General features: G+C 46.5%; 2 protein-coding genes and 1 long non-coding RNA gene across 3 annotated transcripts in view; 2 read left to right on the forward strand and 1 right to left on the reverse strand.

Moving 5' to 3' along the window:
* LOC147614357 (uncharacterized) overlaps window positions 1–26,778 on the forward strand; it is a 52,624-nt gene extending 25,846 nt beyond the window's left edge. The window contains exon 3 of the long non-coding RNA XR_015263107.1: window positions 25,787–26,778. This is a non-coding gene — a long non-coding RNA (uncharacterized LOC147614357). The remainder of the gene's footprint in view (window positions 1–25,786) is intronic.
* LOC147614358 (uncharacterized) lies at window positions 16,672–17,898 on the reverse strand. The gene has a single exon (XM_086780902.1). The coding sequence runs from the start codon at window positions 17,650–17,652 to the stop codon at window positions 16,876–16,878; it is 777 nt and encodes a 258-aa protein (XP_086637028.1). The 5' UTR covers window positions 17,653–17,898; the 3' UTR covers window positions 16,672–16,875.
* On the forward strand, window positions 23,569–25,456 carry LOC147614359 (uncharacterized). Its single transcript, XM_086780903.1, has one exon. It carries the CDS (start codon window positions 23,848–23,850, stop codon window positions 25,111–25,113), a length of 1,266 nt encoding a protein of 421 aa, XP_086637029.1. The 5' UTR covers window positions 23,569–23,847; the 3' UTR covers window positions 25,114–25,456.
* Window positions 26,779–27,004: the final 226 nt, after the last annotated feature.

A 27,004-nucleotide genomic window follows, 5' to 3' on the forward strand; every position in this document is an offset into this window, starting at 1 on the left:
TCTCATTTTTCCCCACCCTCCATATTTTTTCCCTATTTTTTTTGGTGTGGGAGGCTGTCCTGTGGCTCTTGGATGACCCAGTTATGATGGCCAACTGCTTCTCCACGACTCACTCTGAGTGGTGCTGGCTGACTGAAGGTTGCTGGCCGACTGGAAATAGTGCAGGTCAGGTGTCATCAGAGGGCTGTCGGCTGCTTTTTGGGCTGGCCGATTGGATCATAGGGGCCATATAAAATGGCCCCTTGCCCCCACAGTGTTTGTATTGGGTATTCCGGGTTTTCTCTTATGTATATAGTAGAGTTACACGCCTCTCTCTCTCTCTCTCTCTCTCTCTCTCTCTCTCTCTCTAGCACGGCATGGGAGACGTCCAGTCAGAGTACTCACCATGGAGGATATTGAGGAGATCCGCCAGCGTCCGATGCGGCACATATTATGAGATGGAGGCACCTCCATAGTGTTCCCCTCCGTCCCACATGATATTGTATCCCCTCACTATATTCCACTCACCTCCATAGTGTACCCCCCCCCTCACTATATTCACACCCTATAAGGGTTTCTGTTTACCTTCCATTTCCAGTTTCATTTTCTAGGTGCCTGTAGTATCATCTTTATTTTTCATTTTCTGGGTTTTTTTATTCAGACATTGTATCAGATCCACCATGATGTAACTTTTGGTCTCATAGGTCATTATGGCCTTTTGAAGACGTTAATATAACATTTCATTTCATTTCATTTCTCTCTCTCTCTCACTATTGCTGTGTTTTTCTGCAGTGCACTTGCTCTTGTGTTTTCAGATTTTGTCTTCATCTCCGTTGCATATTCTGACAAGGGGTTGGGGGAGCGGAGGCGAAGGAGGGGGTACTGGAGAGGTGAAGGCAAGGGGGCCACGGGGGGTGGGGGGGCTATGCACATGCGAAGGGGGGGGTTGGAGCGAGGCAGAGGAGGGGGGGGGGTCTGCACACAATAGCTGGGGGGCACAAGGGCGAGGCAGATCAGGTGCATGAGTTATAACTCATAAGTGACTATATAAGTGGGATGAGCTTATAGAGTGGATTGTGTTATTGTATTCTACTATTGTGATGGTCAAGACGTGGGCCATAAGTGATAACCCACTCTGCCAGTCCATAGAATCATAGATGGATGGAGACAGTCTACTGATGGCCCCTTAGGGTAGGTCTTGGATGGCCCCTTAGGGTAGGTTTTGGTGGTATGAGTGATAACCCGCTCTACCAGTCCATAGATGGATGGAGGCAGTCTACTGATGGCCCCTTAGGGTAGGTCATGGTGGTATGGGACACCTAGGCTGATTGGTGTAAGTTTGTATGGATAGGAGCCCTGACCCTATGCTTGGGGGTGATCCGATGTACTGGATCTACAGTTGGGTGGTGAGCTTGAGGATGCGGAACAACGTTGTTTATGCTCGTGTTTAGGGGATCCCTGGCAGCTTGGTGCAGTTGGGCGAGCAAGAGAGCAGTGAAGAAACGAGGGAGGAGGAGTGAGGCAGGCTCAGAGGGCGGTAGGCGGAGGAAAGTAACGAGGTGTCGCAGATTAGGACATGGTAGAAGCGGGGACTGGAGGGACGAAGGCACGCTGTCGTGCCATGGCACGTCTATGGTGTGAAACCATGCATATGAGGCCATTAAATGCAAATCCAGATGCATGGGATTAAGTGCCATGACTTGAGTCATTATATGATGCCTAAGTACATATGTTCATATTGTAAGTGAGGTTCAATAAGATGAGCTGAGACTGAGTCAAGTCTCAAAGCCTGTAAACATAACGGGTGTAGTAGGTGTTTTAACACTTGGATAGTGTGATGTTTTTTAGTGGAGGAAAAGGGCAGTCTTTGCTGTGCAGATGCATGCTTGAAGGCCAGGCAAACAGTGGAGAAATGTGTGAGTTTTTGTGAAGTGCACAGGCTGATAAGGAGCCATTTTAGAGGGCAGATAGCAGAAGCTGGGAGTGCCTGATGAGTATGTGATGAACTGAAGAGTTGTGGCCAGACATGCTATGAACAACTTCCTAGAAGGAAATTTTTGCAGAGAAGCTACAGTTTGAGATCTTTTTAGCACCCAAGGTGGGTACTTTTCATCCGGAATAGCTACAGATGATAGATGGCTAGTTTAAAGCGGCTTTTGTGTGCACATGATGAGCATGCTGTGGTGAGACCCAGGTGTCTGGACATAGGTGGTCATCATGGACTTGGCATACTCCTTCTGTTCAAAGAGAAACTGGCCATACCTTTTATGAATATCATCTTCCTTATTAGCTCTAAGAGCAGCATCCTCTAGTGGCAGCAACTTGCACAGAGCCAAAGCTTCATCAAAACTCCTTGATGCTGCTAACTGCACTATCTGAGCACCTAAGGGCACCAACAGCAGAACTTGCACTGTATGATCAGATGATGCAATCACTTGTGGACCACTAGCTACAACGTAGTTACCCATAGGTCGCAGCTGCATCTCTCTCAAAGGGATTATTTGTACTAAGGAGTATGGAGGCTGTAGATACCTAACCTTAATGAAGCGGGATAACCAAGCAAGGGCATATGGTGAGTTGATAACAATAAGGCTTGGTACTTCAGACCATATGATTCCACCTGGATGTGTTAATTTGCCATTCTGATCAACAAATACTCCCACATTGTCCTTGCCCAAAAGAAGCTCCCCATTCTACCTTGGACAGGGAAAAAACAGAGCTTTTCTTACAAGCAGCTGGGAAAGATCTCCAAGAAAAACTGGAAATTCTCCTTGAGGATAAGGATACAGAGCAGGGGCTAAAGAATGATTGGAATGATGTCGAGGATGCGGTCACCATGCTAGCAAAGCGGCAGCGAAGGAGGGATAAAATGGTGATGAGCTCGGCAACTCCTATAACTGCTGTTACCCCTGAGAATCTACCAAAACCAGCTGCTGCAATCCCAAAGGTAGAAGGGCCGATGGATGAGCTTATTAAGGGCATGCGAGACCTAAAACTGAAGATGTCCAGAATTGAAGAAAAAGGGCTACCATTAGGGCAGGCTTCTATGCAAAGGCCTCAAAGTAAAGAAGGGTTTACATTCAGATGTATATGGTGTGATGACCCAGAACATGCAAAGAAAGACTGTGCTAGCTATAAAGAAGCCCTCAGAAATCAACTTGTGTTTTTCAAAGATGGGAAAATCCACCTTACAGAGACTGGTCTTCCATTAAGCACAAACTTTGGAAAAGGAGGGATGAAAAAGTTGGTTGAAGACATGGTTGCTAGGCATGCCATCTCTATGGTTGAGGCAGCAACCTATGGGTTAAAGGTTGGTCAATCAAAGCAGGAATCTGAGAATGAAGATTTTTGGCCATCAACAATGGAACTAATTGCATCAAAGAAGGTGTCTAAACAGGCTTTGCATGAGGCAGGTGACTGTATACGTCTTGAGACTGGCTGGGAAGAGCCTGTGGATTCTTTATCTGTTCATGCCTACATTGCAAAATGCCAGAATAATGAGGCACAGGTAGAGGAAAAGCGTAAGAGGGAAAATGAGGAAGGAGGGCCATCAAAAAGGGTCACTCGTGGTAGTGAAAAGAAGGATCCTGGGCCATCACATATGCCTCCACCGCATAGCAGACCTCCACAGGAAGTATCAATGGAAGAAGTGCCAGCAAAAATGAAGCATGAGAGGGAGAAGGGTAAAGGAAAAAGTCCACTCTACAAGCTTCAATCTGATATTGAAGCCGCAACAGACCTCAAAAAGGTGCTTGAAGAGAGGATTCTAAACAGTAGGGTGGAATTTACACTAGAGAAGTCTTGGGAATTGCAAAGAAAGAATTCCATGATGAGATAATTGATATTATACGAAGGAAAAGGCAGTCCATAATTGAATCTATTCCATCACAAGGGGAGGCAAGCACTTCCAAGACTCATGGAGTACAGGTACAGCAAAAGGAAGAGAGAGAGAATGTGGTGGAATGTAATCACTCTGCTGAAGGGGCACGACAAGTGCGCTTTGTGGATGAGGATGATGAAAAAGAAGTTCTTACAAAGAGTCATTACTCCAGGAGCCATTGGGCAAGGGCAACCACTGAAACCCTTGTCAAGATAGGTGACTTGGAAGAGCCGTATGTCGCTCTAATTGATCATGGGTCTGAAATAAATCTTATGGCTAAAAATCTCTACAACAAATGTAAGTGGCCAATGGATGTAGATCATGGGTGGATGATTAAAGCAGCTAACAACTCATCTGGAGAGCTCTATGCAACCTGTCCAAATGTAAGGGTAACTATAGGGGATGTGAAAGATGATCAGAACTTCTTTGTTCAGGAGATGTTATCGTATCCCCTCATCCTTGGGCAACCCTACATTACAGCTGTGAGGATGGAAACAAAGGTTTTGGATGATGGCTCGGCATATGCAAGAATAAGGAGTAAAGATGGCAAGAAAGCTGTTCAGTTTTTGACAGTTTGCATTAACCATGAAAGGAACCGTGAGTCTCTTCGAGCACAGTCACTCCCAAAGATAAACAGAGAATTCATGAACTACAGGGAGATGAGGAATTTTGGCCAGGTGCCATTGTAAAGCGGGATTCCAATGGTACAAGGGAAAATGAGTTCTCGCAGGACTCAATCAATGTAGATAATGTACAAAATAAACAAAAAAGTCTTGAGCAGTGTGGTCTTTTGGAGAAGAATGAGTTTATTTCAGGGGTGCTTGATGAGGTGTCATTTGTGGATACTATGGGTGTACTTTTTGCTATGGAAAGAGCATGCTTACAGGGTGGAAATGAGATGATAGAGGTGTCATCTGTGGGGATGTATGATATAATCCGGGAATTTGAGGGGATGGAATGTAAAAACATGAATTGTGAGATGGATGCTCATGTTGATACAAAGTACAAAACAGTTGCAAAGAAGGTGAAACCAGTTGCCTTGCCCTTGCCACCAGGAAGCAAGGAGAAAATAGATGAAGCCTCTATGCAACCGAATCTTAGAGATCCGAAGAAAATTGGGCATAAGTTTACACAGAAAACCCTAAAAGAGCTGAAGATTGGTGAAAAGGACTTTCTGTTGCCAGTTGAAAGGGAATGCTTTGAGGAGATGCTTGTAAAACATGGGAAAGCCTTTGCTTTTCAGCCGCATGAGATAGGCTGTGTTGATCCAAGTGTAACAGCGCCAATGGTGATCTTCACTGTTCCACATGTGCCCTGGAACCTGCGGCCGATTCCAGTACCAAAGGCTCTCTTGCCAAAGCTGATGGAATTACTAAAAGAAAAGATCAGGATGGGAATTTTGGGCTCCATACTCCAACAGATGGTTTACCGTGCCAAAGAAGAATGGAACATTGCGCTTCATTCAAGACATGCAACCTGTAAACAAGGTCACAATCAGAAATGTGGGAGCAGGTCCGATTGTGGACGAGTTTGCAGAAGCATTTGCAGGGAAAGCTATATACTCTATGGGTGATCTGTATTCGGGAATCAGTTCCAGCTGGATATACAAAGCAGGGACTTGACCACAATGAAAACTCCTTTGGGATTGGTAAGAATGTGTACCTTACCACAGGGAGCCACCAACTCAGTGGCGCATATGATGAATGGAATGAATAAAGTCTTGCGAGACTTCATACCACAAATAACTATGCCTTTTCTGGATGATGTGCCAATAAAAGGCTGTGATGAGAAAAATAAAGATGGGGATTTGGATTCGAAGGGGTGCCGCAAGTTTGTGGCGAATCATATAAAAGATTGTGATATGATTCTATCTAGGCTTGAAGAGGTGAATCTTACTTTATCTGGACTGAAATCAGTATTTGGGGTTGGTGAAGTGCTAATAGTGGGGCATCTTTGTAGTACTAGTGGACGCCGACCTTGTCCAGCCAAGATAGATGCAATACAAAGAATGAAAGAGATATGCATTAATGTTACAGAGCTGAGGAGATTTCTTGGTACATGTGTCTTTTATGTTATTTGGATCCCACATTATGCACATGTAGCAGATCCTCTTTATCAACTTTTGAGGAAAAATCAAAAATTTTTGTGGAGTGCAGTACATATTAAAGCTATGCGGAAGCTGAAATATCTGCTCCAATCATCACCTACTCTAAGGAAGGCAAATTATGAGTGTGGCAGGCCTGTGATTGTTACAGTTGATACTAGTCCTACTGGGATAGGATGGGCAGTAGGGTAAGATGATGAGGATGATCACAGGTATGTAATCAGATTTGGAGCAAAGGTATTAAGCATTCGTCAGCGAAATTATCCGCAGATCAAGAGGGAGTTATGGGGAATAGTCACTGCTCTAAAATGTGAAAAAGAATATCTTATTGGGGCATCTGTACTTGTGGAAACTGATTGCTTGCCACTCCTTGGGATGATTGCAAGCTGCACCACTCCAGATATCGCTATGCTTAGGTGGATTGCCTATATCAAGTCACTAAATCCTGAGTTTGAGCATATTGCAGAAAAAGATAACCCAGTTGCAGATATGCTATCAAGAGCCAGGTATGAAGATGAAGAAGGGATGATTAGTGACATTGATGATGTAGGTACAAAATTCTATACTACTGCATATGCAAAAGGGGACCATACTTGCTTATCAAATGCACTTGAGTCTTTTACTGAGGAAATGTATGAAGGAGATTGGTTGCTTATTGGTCAATACTTGAGTACTTTGACAAGACACGAGAATTGGTCTGACTCAGAATTTAAGAGGATCCGCAGAAAAGCATATGGGTATTTTCTAAAGGATGGCTACCTGTGGAAGCATCCTAAGCAGAGAAATGCTATGCCACAGAGAGTCATATGTGATAAAGAGACTCAAGGGAAGCTTATGAAAGAATTCCATGAGAGTCTCTGGGCTGGACATCGAAGTGTGTGGGCCACTTTTACCAAAATAAAGGAAAGATATTGGTGGAAAGGGATGTACAAGGATATTTCCCAATATGTGGAAACATGCATGGTATGTTAAATGTACTCAAATGTATGACATCGTGATGGCTTGCAACCAACCTACCCACCTGCCATGCACTACAAATGGGTAGTGGATCTAGTTACAATGCCTTTGGGAATTTGGCAGATGCGGTACATAGCACTTGCAAGAGAAGATTTGACAAATCAGGTGGAAGGGCGTGCTCTTAGAACAAAGAGTACGGAAACAGTATGCAAATTTCTCTTGGAAGATGTGATTTGCTGGTATGGTTGTGTTGGGAAAATAACAGCTGATAGGGGTGAGCTAGATGTTGAAGAAGCAAGGGAATTCTTCTCTAGAATTGGCATCAAATTGGCCCTAACATGTGCTTACAACCCTGAGGGCAAAGGCATGCAAAGGAAGAGTACGAGAGTGGCCAAGGTTGCTACCATATGCTTTGTGGGCTGACCGTACAACTCATAGCTCAGTGACAGGATACATGCCTGCAGAATTAATGTATGGTCAGAAGCCAGTAATGCCAGTTGAAGAAGTAGTTCCAACTTGGAATGTATTACCCTGGGTGGAAGACCTCCTTGCATTGCGAATAAGACAGCTGGAGAGGAAGCCTAAAGATGTAGAGCTTGCTAAAGCTCGTTTGAAAGATGCAAGGTTGAAAAATAAAGAAAGATTTGATAGAAGACACAGACTCCGGCCAAAACCTATTGAAGAAGGTGATTGGGTCCTAATGTATGATAGTAGTCTTGACAACCAATTTACTGTGCAAAGGAAGTTTGCAAAAAGATGGTTTGGCCCATACATTGTCAAGCATGTGCATGGAAATGCCACGTATACCCTGTGTGAGCTTGATGGAACAGAGATAAAGAATCTTGTAGCAGGCAAAAGGATCAAGATGTTTAAAAGAAGGCATGACAGTGATCCTTTTGATTCACAGGAGACTCAGGATGAAAGGCTTGACAGTGATAGTATGGATATGGTTGAAGAGGAAGAGGGTGATCTTCCTGGTAATGTAGAAAATGAAGACGACGTCCAGATATATGTGGATCTTGATGATGATTTGGCACATACCAGAGGATGTGCAGGTTTAGAGGGGGTGGATGTCGTGCCATGGCACGTCTATGGTGTGAAACCATGCATATGAGGCCATTAAATGCAAATCCAGATGCATGGGATTAAGTGCCATGACTTGAGTCATTATATGATGCCTAAGTACATATGTTCATATTGTAAATGAGGTTCAATAAGACGAGCTGAGACTGAGTCAAGTCTCAAAGCCTGTGTACATAACGGGTGTAGTAGGTGTTTTAACACTTGGATAGTGTGATGTTTTTTAGTGGAGAAAAAGGGCAGTCTTTGCTGTGCAGATACATGCTTGAAGGCCAGGCAAACAGTGGAGAAATGTGTGAGTTTTTGTGAAGTGCACAGGCTGATAAGGAGCCATTTTGGAGGGCAGATAGTAGAAGCTGGGAGTGCCTGATGTGTATGTGATGAACTGAAGAGTTGTGGTCAGACATGCTATGAACAACTTCCTAGAAGGAAATTTTTGCAGAGGAGCTACAGTTTGAGATCTTTTTAGCACCCAAGGTGGGTACTTCTCATCCGGAATAGCTACAGATGATAGATGGCTAGTTTAAAGCGGCTTTTGTGTGCACATGATGAGCATGCTGTGGTGAGACCCATGTGTCTGGACATAGGTGGTCATCATGGACTTGGCATACTCCTTCTGTTCAAAGAGAAACTGGCCATACCTTTTATGAATATCATCTTCCTTATTAGCTCTAAGAGCAGCATCCTCTAGTGGCAGCAACTTGCACAGAGCCAAAGCTTCATCAAAACTCCTTGATGCTGCTAACTGCACTATCTGAGCACCTAAGGGCACCAACAGCAGAACTTGCACTGTATGATCAGATGATGCAATCACTTGTGGACCACTAGCTACAACGTAGTTACCCATAGGTAGCAGCTGCATCTCTCTCAAAGGGATTATTTGTACTAAGGAGTATGGAGGCTGTAGATACCTAACCTTAATGAAGCGGGATAACCAAGCAAGGGCATATGGTGAGTTGATAACAATAAGGCTTGGTACTCCAGACCATATGATTCCACCTGGATGTGTTAATTTGCCATTCTGATCAACAAATACTCCCACATTGTCCTTGCCCAAAAGAAGCTCCCCATTCTGAAGTGGGAGTACTAGAGGGGAAGCAATTCGACCACAAGGAAACAACTCGATTGTGAGGCCAGTTGCAGTATTGACAATGATATACTCGCGCGGAATATCAAGACATAAGGTGGCTGCTTGCGTGGCAATAACACGAAGGGAATATCCGAGTTTAAAGCTGGAAAAAAGGAGGCGCAAGTGTATTTTAATTTTGGGGAAAATCAAAATTTTAGCTGCAAAAGGCGAAGGAGCCCGATTCTCTTGCGGGAAGGAATCGGGGAAAAAAAAAAAACAGAAACGTAGAGGAGAAAAAGGATTATGCAGAAACGAGGGGAAGGAAAAACCAGAGTTTGGATTTTTGCAGAATATCTTGTTTTGTGAAGTCAACTTCTGTTCAAGCCTTGTAGGAGTTTGAATTACAGAGGAAATCAAGCTGCATCTAGTGATACGCTTCCTGAAATTTTCGAAAAAAATGAAGGGGACTGCTGCCGAATTCATGCGAAGGACGACTGGCTGGCGACTCTGGTGATATGGCCCCTTGCGAGCAAAGAGGTGGTGGTCTACATGAGAGGAGCAGTGATGATCGTCTACAAGCGCATACCAGAAGCGTGTGAGATACCAGTGGCTGCCGGGTCTAGAAGGAAGCAGAGGCTGCGCGGTTGCGGGTTTTTGTGTGAGTGAAGCGCCGGGACGGGAGAATTCTGCAGCCCACGAACAGTTTTCGCCATCTTTTTTTTTTCTTCATGGAAGGGCAACGTTTTGGAGCCAAATGCCAAACTAGACCTTGAGTAAGCTTTCTCTTATGTTTGGATAAGTTTATGATGCTTATTTTGGACTTTTCTCCTTGCTCAAAGGCTCCACATTCAAGCTGAAATTTCTGTCACAAGCATCCACGTTTTTCTTCAACAAGAGATATTCTTCAACAATTTTCAAGCCATCAAGCCATGGGATAATGTTATTTGTTGTGATGGTTTTGGAAATCATGTGATGATGTATATATGCCATATGCCATCTTTTGCTTTGTGAGTTGTTGGAATCTGAAAAGCAGGTTTTCATGAAATCAAGAGATATCTTGAAATGATGGAGTTGGCAATATATGAAATATGTGATGTGAATGGTCACATGTATATGGAAATCATTTGTAGATTGTGGTATGCCTACATGTGATTGGTTTGAGGCATTTGGAAAAAGAGTCAGGAGATCTATGCTTGGATCTGGCCATGCTCTTGACACACAATTTATGTGCAATCATCAAGCTGAATTTGGGGATGTATTGAAGTGAATTGGCACATGTACATGTCAACAAAAATGGTGATGTCTTATGCTCCTTGAAGAGCTATCTGTTTTGTTTCGTTGCTGGGATTTTGGAAGCTATTCTCACAGCCAGAAGTCTTGCACTTTTCCAGCGATACCGCCCACGTCACGACAACGCACGCGCAAGAGAGAGAAAGAAAGAAAGTTGTATTAACGTCTACAAAAGGCCAAAATGACCTCTGAGACCAAAAGGTTACATCATGTCCATGAAATACATCATCATGGGTACTAAAGTAATAAGAGCTGAAATGTCAGATCTAATCCCAAAACAAAAAGTGTGCAGCTCTCATATCACCCTAAAATATCCCGCATAGGGGAGAGAGAGAGAAAGAAAGAAAGAAAGATTTTATTAATGTCTTCCAAAAGACCGAACTCGGCCTATGAGAAAAATCGGTGTACCTGTATGGGGTATCCTCTGTCATCCCAACAAAATGAAAAAGTATTGAACTAAAAAAGCTGAATCTGGGTGTGCAATAAGTACAATGAGTGGTGAAGGGGATGGAGCTCTACTACTAGGAGAATGCAAAGCTATATGCATGGAGTATACAATCATGATATGCAACCTAGCTAGCTCCATCCTGTACCATACTGGGGGTATAAAATGGTATACATCAATGAAGGGGGTGTCCACAGCTCCCTGAAGAACATGCCTGGGTGTGCTCTGAAGCGAGCCAGTCGCTCCGCACCCTCTCTGTGAAACTGAGCTCTGATCTCTGTCATCTCTCTCTCGTATAGGCGTGGTGTCCGAAAGCCAGGTGTCCTCTGTCTCCTGCGGGCTCTGAGTGTCTTTGCTCTCTGGAGAGTAATTCCCTCCCGTGTAGGGGCTGGGAGTGGGATGGATCTCTGAAAAAATGTAGTAATCTGTGTCTGTCGTCCCCCCCTGGAGTTGTCTGAGCCTGTAATGATGTCTCTCTGTGGCGCTGTATGTCTAGAATGAATCTCCCCAGTATGCGCTGGTCTGCTGCCTCAAAGATCTGGCGTAGGGAATGTGGCTCTCTGAATAAAATGGGATATCTCTCTCTGATGGCTGTATATGCTCTGCATCTGCATACATAATGCTCCTCACTCTCCACCTCCTCTCTGCACAATCTGCATACCCCTCTCCTCTCGGGGGATCCGTGCTGCTCTGCCAGTCTCAATCTCCAATCGGTGTGATGAAACTCTAAGCTGACCAATAGCCACTCGGGAGCCGTGTGGCAAAAAGCCCTCCATGTATCTAGGTCTCTCTATAAATCCATCATCAGTGATACTCATGAAGTGATCTCTGTAGTAGAGCATCTTCGGTGGAAGAGGCTCTGTAGGCGCTATCCATGTCTCTCGTGTATAGAGCTGCCATAGATCCTATCTCAATACTCTGTTCCTCTCACTATGAGAGAGACGGATATGTGGTGCATCCTTGTCATACTGGAATGGTGGTAGATGATCCATGTCTAGGCCATGCTGTGAGAACCAATGTGTGACCTGTGCATACCATGATCCTCTGTCTCCTGCCTCAGCCAACTGTCTAGATGCCTCAAAAGCTCTGTATGACAATTTGTCCTGTGGCATCTCTCTGAATCTGTCTAGCAGGCATATAGTCTGGAATATGGCCTCTACCATCATAGGGGGCGCAGCAAACTTTGCTCGGATAATGTCATGAGGTACTGACAGTTTGCTGCGTATCATGCGTGCCATCATGAGGGCCTGTGGTCTCTCTATCTGTGTCCACCAATGGGTAGCAAGGCCTGGCGCCCATACCGCTGCTCCATACATCAATGCCGGTGTGACTAATGTGTCAAATAGCCACCCCTTCGTCCGAGGCTCCTGAAAATGCGCCTGGTGGCACTCTCTCTCTAGCATAGCCAATGCTGCATATCCCCGTGTCAATCTAGCTCTGGCTGCTGAACCCATGGTGAAGCGGGTGGCTGTTGCAGAGAAGGTAACCCCTAGGTACACGTATGATGTCACCACCTCCACCTGGCGTCCTGCGAGAGTGAATGTCAGCTGACTCCTGCCCTATCTCGATGTATGAAAGACCATAACCTTGGTTTTCCCAAGGTTCACAGTAAGACCCCTCTGTGTGCAAAAATCATCGAGTGCATGTAGATGTTGCTGTAGACCACCTGGAGACTCAGACACTAATACAATATCATCAGCATAAAGCATAATATGTACTGAGGTACTTGCTAAATCAACCCCATCTCCGCCTCCCCGTGTAATGAAGTCAGCCACCTCATCAATGTATAACCCAAATAGCGTGGGGGAAAGTGGGCATCCTTGCTTCACACCAATGGTGCTAGCAATAGTCTCGGACATACCTCCTGGACATGAAAGCTCTCCTGAGGCCTACCTGCCCTGATGAGCGTAAACCTGCTCGCTCAGCATATAAGCTAAGCTCTTGCTCCAACACTGCACCATAGAGTTTGGCCAGCACGTGGCCAACTGTCACGTGCACACCAGTCAGGTGTACAGTGACATGGCATCATTATGACTTCATTAGCATCATCAGTAGTCATCAGGCATTTAATCAGCATTTTACAGGCATTTTTCAAGTATTTATGACCAGCCGACTGGCATTTATGGTATTTATGCTCAGTCATGGACATACAGCATCTGGCTGACTGCATTAATGCTGGCCGACCAGCATCCCTCATGCATATAAATAGAAGAGCATCTCCATTCAGCCATTCAGGTTGATCATTCAAGCATTCAGCAGTGTGTTCTCCAACGCATCTCCTCCAGGAAGCATTGGGAGCAGCAGAATCAGCAAACGCATCATCTCCAGCATCATAATCAGCTAACGCATCATCCTCAGCATTCGTAGTAAGTTAATGCATCTCCATCAGGTCTGCGTTTCATCATCCCATCAGCATTCAGCATCTGTTCCAAAGCATCCCTTCAGCGTTTCCTTCCCAGGAGACAAGGGAAAGAGTGGACAGCAGTTCAGCCCGCATAATCAGCATATAGGCAGCATATTCAGCAGTACAGATCCATTTGGATCTCATTGTAACATCATTCATTCATCTAATATAGCTGCATTGCATTGACACATATCTGTTTGTCTCTTAAACATCATTAAGTGCAGTTTAGTCAGACTAAGGTTGCGATTACTACGGTCCTAACCTCTCACATGTCACATTGGTATCAGAGCGTTTACAGGGTAACCAGCCTTAGAGCATGTTCATTCCATCAGTCATTCAGTCAGTCATCATTTTTATCGCTTCCGCACAGTTAAATCCAGTTCTGAAAATTTTGCAAGCCACCCTTAGGGATTTTCCCTTAGGTCTGCATTAGTAACCCATCCACCTGCATTCTTGCACAGCATATAGGGTTGCACATGGTTTGCATAGCAGTCATCTTAGCAGTCAGTCCTGCATACATGTTACCCATGAACTCTCAGGGAAGAAGGACATCCATCATCGAAGGAGCACATAAGTTTGGACTTCAACTGGCAGCAGCAGGGGGTTTCTCTTCCACAGAAGACGGAAGTTTGCTCCAACATCGCCTCAGGAGGTTCAGAGCTTCAGGTACGACGGAGATGGTAGGAGAAAGGTTTCCAGGAACAGGTCAGGGGTGACTCAGGTATTTGCCATTCAGTTCCCGCAGTATATAGAGTCTTGGCTCAAAGGATTTCACTCCTGCAGACGGCCTCAGTCCCAGCAGAAGACAGAAGGGGGCAGTGGTTCGGAGGAGAAGGATCGCGGAAGAGTCGAAGGTTGCCAGGTATCCACCCAGCAACAGTTTAGCAGCGGAGAATGTCACGTGCACACCAATCAGGTGTACAGTGACATGGCATCATTATGACTTCATTAGCATCATCAGTAGTCATCAGGCATTTAATCAACATTTTACAGGCATTTTTCAGGTATTTATGACCAGCCGACTGGCATTTATGGTATTTATGCTCAGTCGTGGACATACAGCATCTGGCCGACTGCATTAATGCTGGCCGACCAGCATCCCTCATGCATATAAATAGAAGAGCATCTCCATTCAGCCATTCAGGTTGATCATTCAAGCATTCAGCAGTGTGTTCTCCAACGCATCTCCTCCAGGAAGCATTGGGAGCAGGAGAATCAGCAAACGCATCATCTCCAGCATCATAATCAGCTAACGCATCATCCTCAGCATTCGTAGTCAGTTAACGCATCTCCATCAGGTCTGCGTTTCATCATCCCATCAGCATTCAGCATCTGTTCCAAAGCATCCCTTCAGCTTTCCTTCCCAGGAGACAAGGGAAAGAGTGGACAGCAGTTCAGCCTGCATAATCAGCATATAGGCAGCATATTCAGCAGTACAGATCCATTTGGATCTCATTGTAACATCATTCATTCATCTAATATAGCTAGATTGCATTGACACATATCTGTTTGTCTCTTAAACATCATTAAGTGCAGTTTAGTCAGACTAAGGTTGTGATTACTACGGTCTTAACCTCTCACATGTCACACCAACCATAACCGTCCTGTAGTTGCTTGGATCGAGCATATCCCCTGTTTTGTGAATCGGCACAATGGTGTGCATCGTCCACTCCACAGGCAAACCCTCTGCTAGTGCCCTGTTAAACAAGTGTGCAAGAAAACGAGCCAAAGAATCTACTGCATATATGAGATGCTCACCCTGCAGGCCCGTATGGTCGGCGGCCCGTCCATGCTGTAGGCGGCGGATAGCTTCCTGTACCATCGAGTGGGTAAAGAAGCTAGCTGTGGTGGTAGGTCGAGGCTCCTGTGGCTGAGGTATAGGTGGCTGCTGTGGGGCGTGATATAGGCCCTCTGCATATGTGTGCCATGTCTGTGGGTCTGCAATAAGTGTCGGTGTCCGGGGCTCTCTGAAGTGCCGCCATGAGACAGGGCTATCTCTACTCATGAAGAAATGAAAGCTCTCTAGCTCCTGTATCTTTGCAAAGGCCCACCTTTTGCGGCGAGTAAGTCTCCTCATCTCTCTCCTCAACTCCTGCTCTGTGATGGCTCCCAAGGCTCTTTGTATGCGGAGCCGTGAGTATAGGGCTCTGCACTCGTCATCATACCATCTGTTCTGGGGCATAGTCCCAGATCTCGCAGGCTCTCCTGAGTGTACACGATGTGGGAAGCTCTGTAATGTAGCCGTGTGTAGGAGTGATGCCAGCTGGGTTGTAATGGTATCCATAGGTGCCAGGGGATCCATGAGTAGGAGCCCATCCTCTACTCTGCCAGTGTATGTGTCTGCCATGTCATGTGTGAAGTAGATGGTAGTGTGTGGCGTCGGTATGTGGGGGGCTGGTGATACTGGTGATCCGGCTAGTGAACATGCCAAGTATGTATGATCTGCCCCAATAGGACGAGGTGGAATGGAGAATGAGGTGACAAGTTGTGATGCCTCCGAAGACCCCATAATGTAGTCTACCACCGTGCCTCCGGTCCGTGTATGACCCCCATGTGGGAAGCATGTCAGCCCTCCTGATCCCGGCCACTGTAGCATCCCGTTATAAATAACGAGACGATGCTTGGCTCCCAACTCTAGTAAGTGGTCTCCATAATGTCCTCTGTCTGGTCCAGTGTCCTCTGATGCCCGACTAGCCCCTATCTCCTCTGGATCCACAGGGTGGAGGATCTCCATGTCATCATAGTCATACACCTCACACTGTCTGCTCTGTGTGGGCATTGAAGTCGCCCGTAAGAAATACTTCCCCTAGTGTAGAATAATGCATAATCTCCTCTGACAGACAAGTGTATGGCGAGGCTCCTGTCTCCTCCTCCTGTGGCATGTTCTCTGTAATGACATAGCAGGATCCTGATGGAGAAAAGTAACATAGAGCTATGTATATAACCCTGTCCTGTGAGAGCTGTAAGCTGATCCACATGTATGTGGCCTCTGGATCTTGTGCTACCACTCTCAGTCTCCCCTGTAGCTCTCGTCTGAATAGAACTGCTACTCCCCCCGACCCTCTCGAGGTACCCTGGCGTGTGGTCCTCCTATATGCTGACTCCCACAGGAATCCCTCTACTCGAGGTAGCCCTCTCTCTGGGCTCTGATGTGTCTCTGTCAGAAGTATGATGTCTCTCCCCACCATAACATGCTCCAGTCGTCCAAGCTGCACCCATAGTGAACCATTACAGTTGCATACTGCCATGTGTATCTCTGTCAGTGGCTTGGTTTGTGTCCCATAGGCCCCAAACCGCTAATCCATGGGCCGGCCATCAATGATGACCCGACCATCTCGATAGAAGGCCTTCTTGCCTTCTCTCCTCGCGTGTAAGACTCGTGGCATGCAAGTTCTCCTATGCTCAGGCTCGGGGGAGAGAGAAAGAAGAAAGAAAGAAAGAAAGATATATTAACGTCCTGTCGAGGCCAAAGCTGACCTATAGGACAGATCAGAATACATCTTTGGTTACAATCCACTTCGGGGTATCGGTTAAAGAAAAGTGCATGTGGGATCAAAAAGAAACTAACTTCAAAGCTCTCATGACTCATGAGAGTTACATGTTACAATGGTAAAATCACCATGTGCTTAATGTGATTAGATATGTATAAGTATCAAGTTCATGTCCTTCAAAAGGAGGGTGGACCTTTAAAATCTTTGATGATAGCTTTTCCTCCTCTATAGACCGCCCACTTCCCTTGTTTCCTTGCTTCTCTGACTTTGGCCAGTTCCCCCGCTCTATTCTTTAGTTGTAGTGGGGTCAACTCATCAGAAATCCACACCGAGGTACCTTGCAATGATTTAGTCTGCTTCATTACCTTGATCTTATCAATCATATCATAGTATCGAACCCTAGCCTGTTTCCCTTTAATTTGAATGTCAGTTGGGTCACCAAGGTCTATAAAAGGTACCACTTTAGTGAGTCGTTCCTTTATGATATCTACATCCAAGATGTATCCCTCTAGCTGTTCATCTGTGTTGGTACCTACTGACCAATCTTCTGGCAAGCCCCCAATTCGAACAAAAGTTTCCAGGCTTTTGACCCTTTCATTTTCTTTCAGGACTGACAGTACTTCACTGACAAAGTTCTCTGATTTTACCTGAGGTTTTGTGCTTTCTTGTTGTGTTTCCTGTATTTTTTGGGTTGCTTCTTGGGCTGCTTCCTGAATCTCCTGCTTGTTCTTGATGTCCTGCAATTGAGCTTCGAGGCCAGCAATCCTTGTTTCTTGACTGGCAATCTTTGTTTCCTTGTGTGTCAGCTCAGTTTTGAGGGTGGAGACCTCCTGCTGCAATTTCTTCAGTTCTCCCATGATGAAGATCTCCCATGGGGATTGAGGTTTGATAAGGGGTGGAAGGGGGGGTGGGTTCGAGGCCATGGTTGCAAATGACTTCAGTTTAGGGGCCATGTTGTATCACGGGGGTGCTGAAAATAGCCCACAGGGAGCCCCCCCCCTCCCCCTCAGGGGGGTACTGAATTTAAACCCTACTCAAGAGAGGGTAAGGGCGAGCAGAGGAGCAGAGGAGGGGGCTGCTACTACAGCGGGAGGGGCAGGCCCTGCTGCAGCGGCGACGGGAGAGAGAGAGAGAGAGAGGAAGTGACGGGGAGGAAGCGGCGACGGGAGGGGCAGGCCCTGCTGCAGCGGCGACGGGAGAGAGAGAGAGAGAGAGGAAGTGACGGGGAGAGAGAGAGAGAGAGAGAGATAGAGAGAGAGATATTAAGCGTCTACTAAAGACCCAATGGGCCTATGAGACCAAAGTGATACAATAATGTCCATGGCATATCTCATCATGGAATGGAAAATAAAACAGAAAGAAAACATAAACATAGCTATCTCACTGGGGTGATACAAAACTGTCCATGGAAACGCATCAAGGAATACTAGAAACATGAGAGCAGCATTAGCTCTGAGTAGAGGGTATACCACTCTCCAAAATATCAAGCATGGGGCTAATGAGTATGGCTGAGAGGTCTCCCTTAGCTATGCCACGTGGAAAGGTAGCTCGATGGCGGTGGAGCATGTCCTGGATCTGGAGCTAATGAGGTGATCATGGCCGACGGCCGGGGCCGTCGGGCACGTTGGAGTGCGGAGGCTCGGTCCGAGGTAACTCCTCTCGGGCGAGGTAGGTCCGGAGCAGCTCATGGAGGGTCCACAAGATCCACTATATCGGTGTCCTCCTCCACCTCCTGGGTCCAGAAGAAACTGGTGATGGTTGGCTAGCGAAGGAGGGGGCGGGGTGGCTGGGGCTGAAGCTCTCTCAAGAAGGTGTCCCTGTGTTTGCAGAGCTCAAGCAGGAAGGGGCCAAGGCAACGCTGGTCCTGGAAATCAATGATCTTGGAGAGGGACCAAATCCGCTCACGAAATAGACAGTGAAACCTCCCACGGATCTCATAGTATACTGGGCAGCGGCATATGTAATGCTCCTCCGTCTCAATCTCTGTGTGGCATAATCGGAAGATGGTCTACCGTCTCCTCTCTGGGCCGTTTGAGCTTCCTGGCTCTGAAGATGCGCTCAGCTCTACCTGTCTCCACTCTGAGGCAGTGGGATGAAACCCGTATCTAGCCAATCGCAATCCGCATGGCATGGGACATCTGAACAGTAGCCCGGCTGCTGGATGAATGCATCCTCAGTGAGTGTGAGGAAGTGATCTCTGTAGAAGTACATCTTCGTGGGGAGCTCCGGAGGTGTGATCCATGTGCAATGGGTGTAGAGGTTGAGAAGATCTAAGTGGATAACCTGGTTGGTATCCTCGTGAGAGAGCCGGAGAAAAGGGGAGTCCAAACTGTACTGAAGCGGGGGTAGGCGGTCCATGTTGGGGCCATATACTGAGAACCAAGTGGAAACTAGTGTGCGTACCATACTCCAGAGTGGCCCTCAAGTGCTAGCTGTCCTGAGGACTCCAGGGCAAGCCTCGGGTACCTATGGGGATCCATGTGACTGATGCGATGGAGGTATGTGACTGTCTGGAAGAGTGCATCCACTACCATCGGGGCTGCAGCAAACTCTGCTTGGATAATCTGGTGTGGGACTGATGGTTTGCTGTGGATCATACGGGAGAACATCATGACTTGGGGCCTCTCAACTCGCTGCCAATCGTCATCAGATAAATCTGGCCCCCAAAAGGTTGCTCCATACATCAAGGCTGGTGTGACGAGGGTGTCAAAAAGCCAGCCCTTCATCTTGGGCTCCTGGAAATGTGTCTCGAAGCAATGCCGCTCAAGTAAGCTCAAGGCCACATATCACTCTAGCATGTGTTACGGGAAGCATGGTGAAGCGTGGGCCAGTGAAAGTGACACCAAGGTAGACATAGGATGAGACAATCTCCAGAGGATCCCCTCTATATGTAAAGCACAATCTGGATGTGAAGGGGCGAGAGGTATTGAAGACCATTACCTTGGTTTTACCAAGGTTAAAAGAGAGGTCCCGTTGCGTGCAAAAGTTCTGTAAGGCATCCAATTGTCTTTGAAGCCCCTCAATTGAGTCTAAGAGGAGGACGATGTCATCTGCATAAAGTAGTATGGGGATCAATATGCCTGTCAGTGTGGGACCAGCCCCGCCTAATCCATCAATGAAGCTCGAGATCTCATCAATGTAGAGGCCGAAAAGAGTGGGTGATAGAGGGCAGCCCTGTTTCATTCCAATAGTGCTGGAAATGTCCTGTGATGTACCTCCTACGGCTCTCACTCGTCCGGTGATGGACTCAGAGAGGGCGATGATGCTCCAAACCGTGTCAGATGGGACTCCTATCTCTTGTAGACGGTGTAGGGGACGGGCTCGGGGTACAGTATCAAAAGCTTTGCGGAAATCCACAAAGCAGCAGTAAATCCTCTGATGGTGGCTCAGAGGGTGAAGATGTGGTCAAGGGTAGAGTAGCTCCTCCGAAAGCCAACCTGTCCTGAGGCTCTGCATCCTTGACTCTTTGCAAATGAACTGAGCTCTGCCTCTAGCATTGATCCATAGAGTTTGGCCAATGTGGTCAATCATGATCATCCTGTAATTATTAGGATCAAGTGGATCTCCGGCGTTGAGAATGGGGGTGATGGTGTTGGTGGACCAAGAGGGTGGAAATCCTTCACAAAGGACTCTATTGAACATGTAGGCTAGTAGGGGCACCAGGGTATCATCGGCATGCAAGATGTACTCAATAGTGAGTCCCTCATGATCCTGGGCTTGCGCATTGCGTAGTCTGCGAATGGCCTTGAGGACGATGCCCTTTGTGAAGAAGGTGGAGGCGGTGGGACGGGGATCTAGTGGTGGGGGTAGCGGTGGCTGATGGGGGATATGATAGAGGGAGCGTGCATACGAGTTTCATGTGTCCGGACATGTGATAGGTGTGGGGGGGCGATGTTCTCGGAGTTTCCTCTAGGCCTCTTTGCAATTCGGCCCCAAGAAAAGTTGGTATAACTCATCCTGTGTCCGAGCGTAGAACTCCTGTTTCTTGCGTTGGGTGAGCCATTGAGAAATCCGTTGCACTTGGCGCTTCGTGATTTGCCCAATCCGTGCCTCATGCCATAGTTGTTAGGAGGCGTGCCTCTAACAGTTCAAGGCGTTCGAGGCGTATGACTGCCTGATTGAGGCGTCCACCCCAAAAAAATAACTATATATATATATATATATATATATATATATATATATTGTTGGTTTGAGTCTTTAGATGGGGGCTTTAAGGGCCCAAGGCAGCCCCTCTCACACACACTCTCCCTCATTCTCTCCCTCCCTCCCTTGAGCCTTTCTCAAGACCCAAAGTTCAAAGTTCAAAGTTCAAACACACTAGGATGATGATGTTTTTTATAGCCACTTTTGGAGCTATCTCTATACTCTACCGGTTCATTTCATTTTACTTTGTACCCTTGAATCTTGATGATGTATCCAGATGAGGATGGACTATTTTGGTCTCATAGGTCATTTTGGCCTTTTGCAGACGTTTACTACAGCTTTCTTTCTTTCACGCACACACTCTCTCTCCCTCTCTCATACACACCCTCTCTCTCCCTCCCTCAAGGCTCATACATACACACTCTAGTCTCTCTCTCTCTCTCAAGGCTCATACATACACACTCTAGTCTCATAGGTTGAGTTCGGCCTCTAGTAGACGTTAATACAGCTTTCTTTCTTCTTTCTTTCAACTTTCACTATATATATATCTATCACTATATTACCATACCCGCCTCGTACCAAATGCCTCTAACAACCATGCCTCATGCTTAAGACGGCGGGCCGCGTTTGGGGGGGGGGGGGGGGGTAGTGTGCAGAAACGCGCAGGGACCAATGCAAAGGGGAGAAGGCGGGGTGCATAGCAAGCCTGCGCCAGGGCGCACAGGCGGGCAGCGAGCAGGAAAAGGCCCGCCGGGGGGGGCGGGGGGGGGGAGGGGGGGGGGGGGGGACTGCAACGGAGGCGGAAAGGGGAGGGGGGCCTTGGGCAAAGTAAGCACGCAGCAGTGGGGGGGAGCTCGAGCTCGAGCTCGAACACCAATTAATTTCATTCTTTTACAAATAACCTTTGAACCTTTAAACCTTTGCTCACTCTAATGATGATAGATGATTATTTTCTTCTGCCAGGACTCCCCCTCAAGTAATTATCCATCACTTTGGACATGTGTGGATTCACGAAGCTCTACGAGGCTTTAGTTTCACCACCTTCATGTTTGGATTACCAAGCTCTTTTTGGCTTGATATCTCATCATTGTACAATCCAAAAAGTGTCGGAGAGAGTGGGCAGCCTTGTTTGACCCTGATGGTGCTACTAATCCCTCTTGAAAGCCTTCATGGTGTTTAGACCCTAACCTCCAGTGATGTGGGGATTGAGTCCGAAAAAATGTTGGTCTAATGTTGAATAGTTTGTCTCGAATGAAGCCTAGCTTACCTAGTGATCTCTAACCCTGTCTTTGGAGTCTGTGTCAAGGCACAAATCATGATCTCCAATATTGCCTCATAGATCTTGGCCAAGGTGTGGCCAACCATGATGGTGATTTGTACTAGGGGTCTGTTTGCCCAAAGCCATAGGTGCTATGCAACACCCATGACCTCAAGAGGGGGTGGGTCGATGTGCGACTTCCGCACCTGTGGGCCCACTATGCGGACTCTTTAGAGGGGGGTGGGGGTATGCCCCACGAAGTGTCGTGAACGGGTGAGGCTGCCGTGTGGGCCAACCGCCATGGTGATCAATGGGAGGCCTCACACCAAGCCAAGTATCTTGAGAGGAACCCCTGTCTTGGAGAGGGGAAGCCATCTAGGCGTCATCCAGAGGGGTCGGTAGGGGGAGAAGAAGCTAGTTTGGGGGATGGTGGAAAGAATGTCGCGGCTCATGATGGAAGTGCCACACAAGCCCAGGATGATATCTCGAGAGGACAATGGAAGCTTCCAAGTCCCGTAGTAAGGAGAGAGCAAAAGTCTACTGCAAGAGCAGTGTGATCGGGTGCCCCAATCAAATGTCTTGTTGAAGGTGGAAGGGAGGGTTCCGGTTGATGGGCTGGTGCTCTTGGTCCTCTTTCATGCCTGGATAAGAGAAGGGCGGAGGGTGTGCCAAGTGTGGAAAAGGCTGGCAGAGAATCTGAAAGCAAAGGAAGTGCTGAGCTCCCTCAGGGGACCTGTGGAGGAGAACCACCACTGATATGAAACTGCGGCTCAAGAGAAAATCCATCCACGGCTCTTCACGGACTAGCAACTTGCCCAGATAGGCTCTGCTCTGGACTGCAGAGTCAATGAGATCAAGGCTGCCCTGTAGCTGTCTCTCAATTTGTGTGAGAACAACTAGCAAGCCGGGAATGATTTCATCATGAAGTTTTGTTGTCAAATATATAAGCACATTGATTTCATTATAATAAATTTGTACTTCCAATATACAGGGCTGGTACGTTGATCCGTTCAGACTAGAGCCCCATTGAGCAAGACGTCCAGCGCTCGCGGACATTAATAGTTTGACTGTTTGTCCGGCCGTCTTAGTGTGGATGGAGGCTCACGTGGAGGGCACGCCACGCGAAAGCTCAGGGTAAAGTTTTTAAAAAGTTCACGGATATATATGCGGGCAAATTAAAACGTGCCATAAAGGCTGAAAGAACAGATATTCTCCTTTTGGGCAAAACAAAAAACCGATTTTTTAATTAATTTATTCAAATTTGAAGGAAGCTTCGCAAGAAGCTACCCTCCGCGCGTCAGCTCTTTCGCCACACACACACACACGCGCGCGCGCTCGCACACACTTCCACCTCTCCAAACACAACACGCACACGCCCACCTGTCACGCACTGCAGCCCACATCACCATTTATCCTTCTCGGCACCACCGTCGCTGCCCACGTATATATATATATATATATATATATCTTGGTAGTTTTCTCTGCGCATATTTTGTCTACCATCGCCTGCCTTTCAATTGCCTTCTTGTGGATCTTTTTCAACGCTAAATTCGCGCCGCTCGAATCGCCCATCAAACCCTACCTCTTGTCACAAATCAACAGAAACCCTAATCTAAGTGGGCTGTCACACTACCACTTCATCTTCAAAGCAGCTTTTGAACCCTCGTTAGGCATTTATTGAAACGCTTTGCCGTTCTCCTCATTACCATCAATTCATTTGGGCACCCACCGTTGCCCTTCCAACACAATGGCCCTGCCTCGGACGAGAAAGACCTCCAAGCCCAGGCCCCATGGTTGCTCCTCAGTCGCAGAGATCCTGGCCTGGTGGGCTGGCAACAACCAGCACTCTCAGAAGCAGGAAAACAGTGATGTTCTCAAGGTCAGAAAAGCTCCTGCCAAAGGCTCCAAGAAGGGTTGCATGAAGGGGAAAGGTGGCCCTGAGAATTCCCATTGCAACTACAGAGGTGTCAGGCAGAGGACCTGGGGCAAGTGGGTCTCAGAGATCAGAGAGCCCAACCGTGGTGACAGGCTCTGGCTGGGCACCTTCTCTACTGCCAAAGAAGCGGCCCTTGCCTATGACCAGGCAGCAAGAATATTATATGGGTCCTGTGCACGCCTCAACCTGCCCGAAGTTACCAACTGTGCGATTCTCCCTCTCCAGCCCTCTTGTAAGCTCAGAATGAAACCGGTGGAATGTCAGAATGTCTCTTCTACTGTGTTCTCTGATATATCTTCTTCATGCATAACCATTGGTAAAGATGAAGATTCAGATGTATCAGAGATGAGACCTCCATTGGGAGGGGAAGCAGAGTCTGTGGGACTGCTTGTAGAGGAGGAGCCAGAAGAGAGCAAACCCTCTGTTGTCCCCTTGATGGAAGGCATTGGAAGAATGCCCTTAGTCAAAACTATGGATGGTAAAGCTCCCCGTCTTCCCAAAACTTTACCTCCTAGCCATGGAACAGTAGGCTCAAGCAGGACTTCCATAGGTCCAAGAGATGAGTATAGAAATGAGTGCAAACAGGAATTGGGCTGTCCAGATTTTGGCCCAAGCTTGGTCATTCCACCCTGGGATTGTGATGGTGCCCAGCAGTTTTCATTGGATCAGGAGTTGCAAGAGTCGGAATATTTTGATGCAGATGAAATGTTAAAACTGTTGGGGGAGTCTAGTGTGAGAGACGATGGAACATACATTGCTGAGGAGCTTTGGGAGGAGCTACTTTCGCAACCAAGCTATGAAGTGGGGTGTCGTGGAACAGGTGATATCTCTAATGTGTATGCACCCAATGTTACTGAGACACATGAGTATGAAGACCAATTGACATCATTTTCAGCATTGGCTCGTGATGAGATGAGCTTAGGACCCTCTCATGGAGGTGCTCTTGCCAATGAAAATGCCGACTTGTATTTGTTTCCCCTGCTTCAAACCCAAAATGTACAAAGCTTGGACCAAGGCAGCAACCAGTATAATGGGCGGTTCCTATCTCTTACTGAGCTGCAGCCTGGGCTATACTAATCTTGGAGGCAAGGGTCAGCTGGACCCTGGGTCTATTGGAGTCCTTGGTCATACATTATGGCTTACGAGCTGTTCTTACAGCAATGACTCTGTGAGTGCTATCGTTACATCTTGATTCACATAACAGCATGGAAATTAGCAAACACAGGTATTATGACTCAGCTCATACATGTGTGGCGATGGCACTTAGCTCAGGTCAGAGCAAGTCTCAGGTTGTACACCTGGGTGCACTGCCCAGAATGACAATACTGTAATAATGGGATATGATTGTCACATAGCATCAGCTTGTCTAACCATGTAATCTTCCTTTAGAGAAGAAATAGAGACTCATTGATAATCTTAACGTTATGTGATGTGGGTGGAAAGAACCCTAGCTCTGCCTGAGTGCAAGTGCATCGTGGGGTTTCGAGTAATATATATTCTGTGAACGGTCTTGTGTTAACCATGCTTGTCATGTAACCAACTTCAAAGAGCTGGTCTACTGTGCTGGCAGAAGAGATTTGGATGTTCCATGTACACATGTTATATTAAAACGTTTGCAAGATCATATTATGTTAATATTATGTTAAAAAGTCATTGCAATGCTATTGGTCATGTTAGGGGGGTAGTTTGGAAAGTTCACTTGAGAGGAGGTTAATGGGTGTGATATCTTCATACTGACTATGTGACACAGTTTGGACCAGGAATACTATAACCATGCTAGGCTAGGGCCATGGCATCATTGAGCACCATGAATAGAAGAGCAGTGTCTGGCTTTGTCTTTTTGACTCTGACGTCTGAGCAGCACTTCAATTTAAGCATCGAGGTCGGGACTCGCAAGAGTGAAGACCATTTCAGTCAGATCGAGGCATATTATTTTAAGCGATCGTACAGTTAGAACCTTGCCTGGCATATCAGCAGAATGTTTGCAGTCTTCTTAGTGTAGTGAAATGATAGGTTTGCCGTGTCGTTGAATTTGTTTGATTGGCTCTAACATCCTCGAGGTCGGGACTCGCAAGCGTGAAGACCATTTCAGTCGGATCAAGGCATATTATTTTAAGTGATCGTACAGTTAGAACCTTGCCTGGCATATCAGCAGAATGTTTGCAGTCTGCTTAGTGTAGTGAAATGATAGGTCTGCCATGTCGTTGAATTTGTTTGATTGGCTCTAACATCCTGTTAGACTAATAGAATTTCTGCTCGGCCCAAACTTGACATCAAATGGTGGCCTTTTTTAGTGCAGAATGCACATCCAATAAATTTAAGCAAGTGAAATTTTGTATTTCATATATAGGAGAAAGATGGGATGATGCATATGTGGTTTTCAACCTTTTCAAAGCCATAAAGTTCAGCACTCTGTTGTGAACTTTTGAAATAGAGACTCATTGATAATCTTAAGTTATGTGATGTGGGTGGAAAGAATCCTAGCTGCAAGGGCATCATGGGGTTTTGAGTTATGTATATGCTGTGAACGGTCTTGTGTTAGCCATGCTTCTCACATAACCAACTGCTGGTCTATCATGCTGGCTGAAGAGATTTGTATGTTCCATGTACACATTGTATGTGTTGACAGATATTAAAACGTTTACAAGATCATATTATGTTTTTTAAAAAAATTGTTAGTGTGCTATTGGTCATGTTATAGGGGGGTAGTTTGGAAAGTTCACTTGAGAGGAGGTTAATGGATCTTCATACTGCCTATGTGACACAGTTTGGACCAGGAATACAATAACCATGCTAGGCTAGGGCCATGGCATCATTGAGCATCATGAATAGAAGTGTAGTGTCTGGCTTTTTGTCTTTCTGGACTCTGACGTTTGAGCAGCACCTCAATTTAAGCATTGAGGTCGGGACTCGCAAGAGTGAAGACCATTTCAGTCGGATTGAGGCATATTATTTTAAGTGATTGTAC

Source organism: Cibotium barometz, chromosome 42, assembly GCF_041138505.1.
Source record: "Cibotium barometz isolate CiBa-2024 chromosome 42, ASM4113850v1, whole genome shotgun sequence".
NCBI lineage: Eukaryota > Viridiplantae > Streptophyta > Polypodiopsida > Cyatheales > Cibotiaceae > Cibotium > Cibotium barometz.

Excerpts from the sequence above, each read along its gene's own strand:
- LOC147614359 (XM_086780903.1), top strand. The coding sequence starts at position 23,848 with ATGGCCCTGCCTCGGACGAGAAAGACCTCCAAGCCCAGGCCCCATGGT.
- LOC147614358 (XM_086780902.1), bottom strand. The coding sequence starts at position 17,652 with ATGGCCCCTAAACTGAAGTCATTTGCAACCATGGCCTCGAACCCACCC.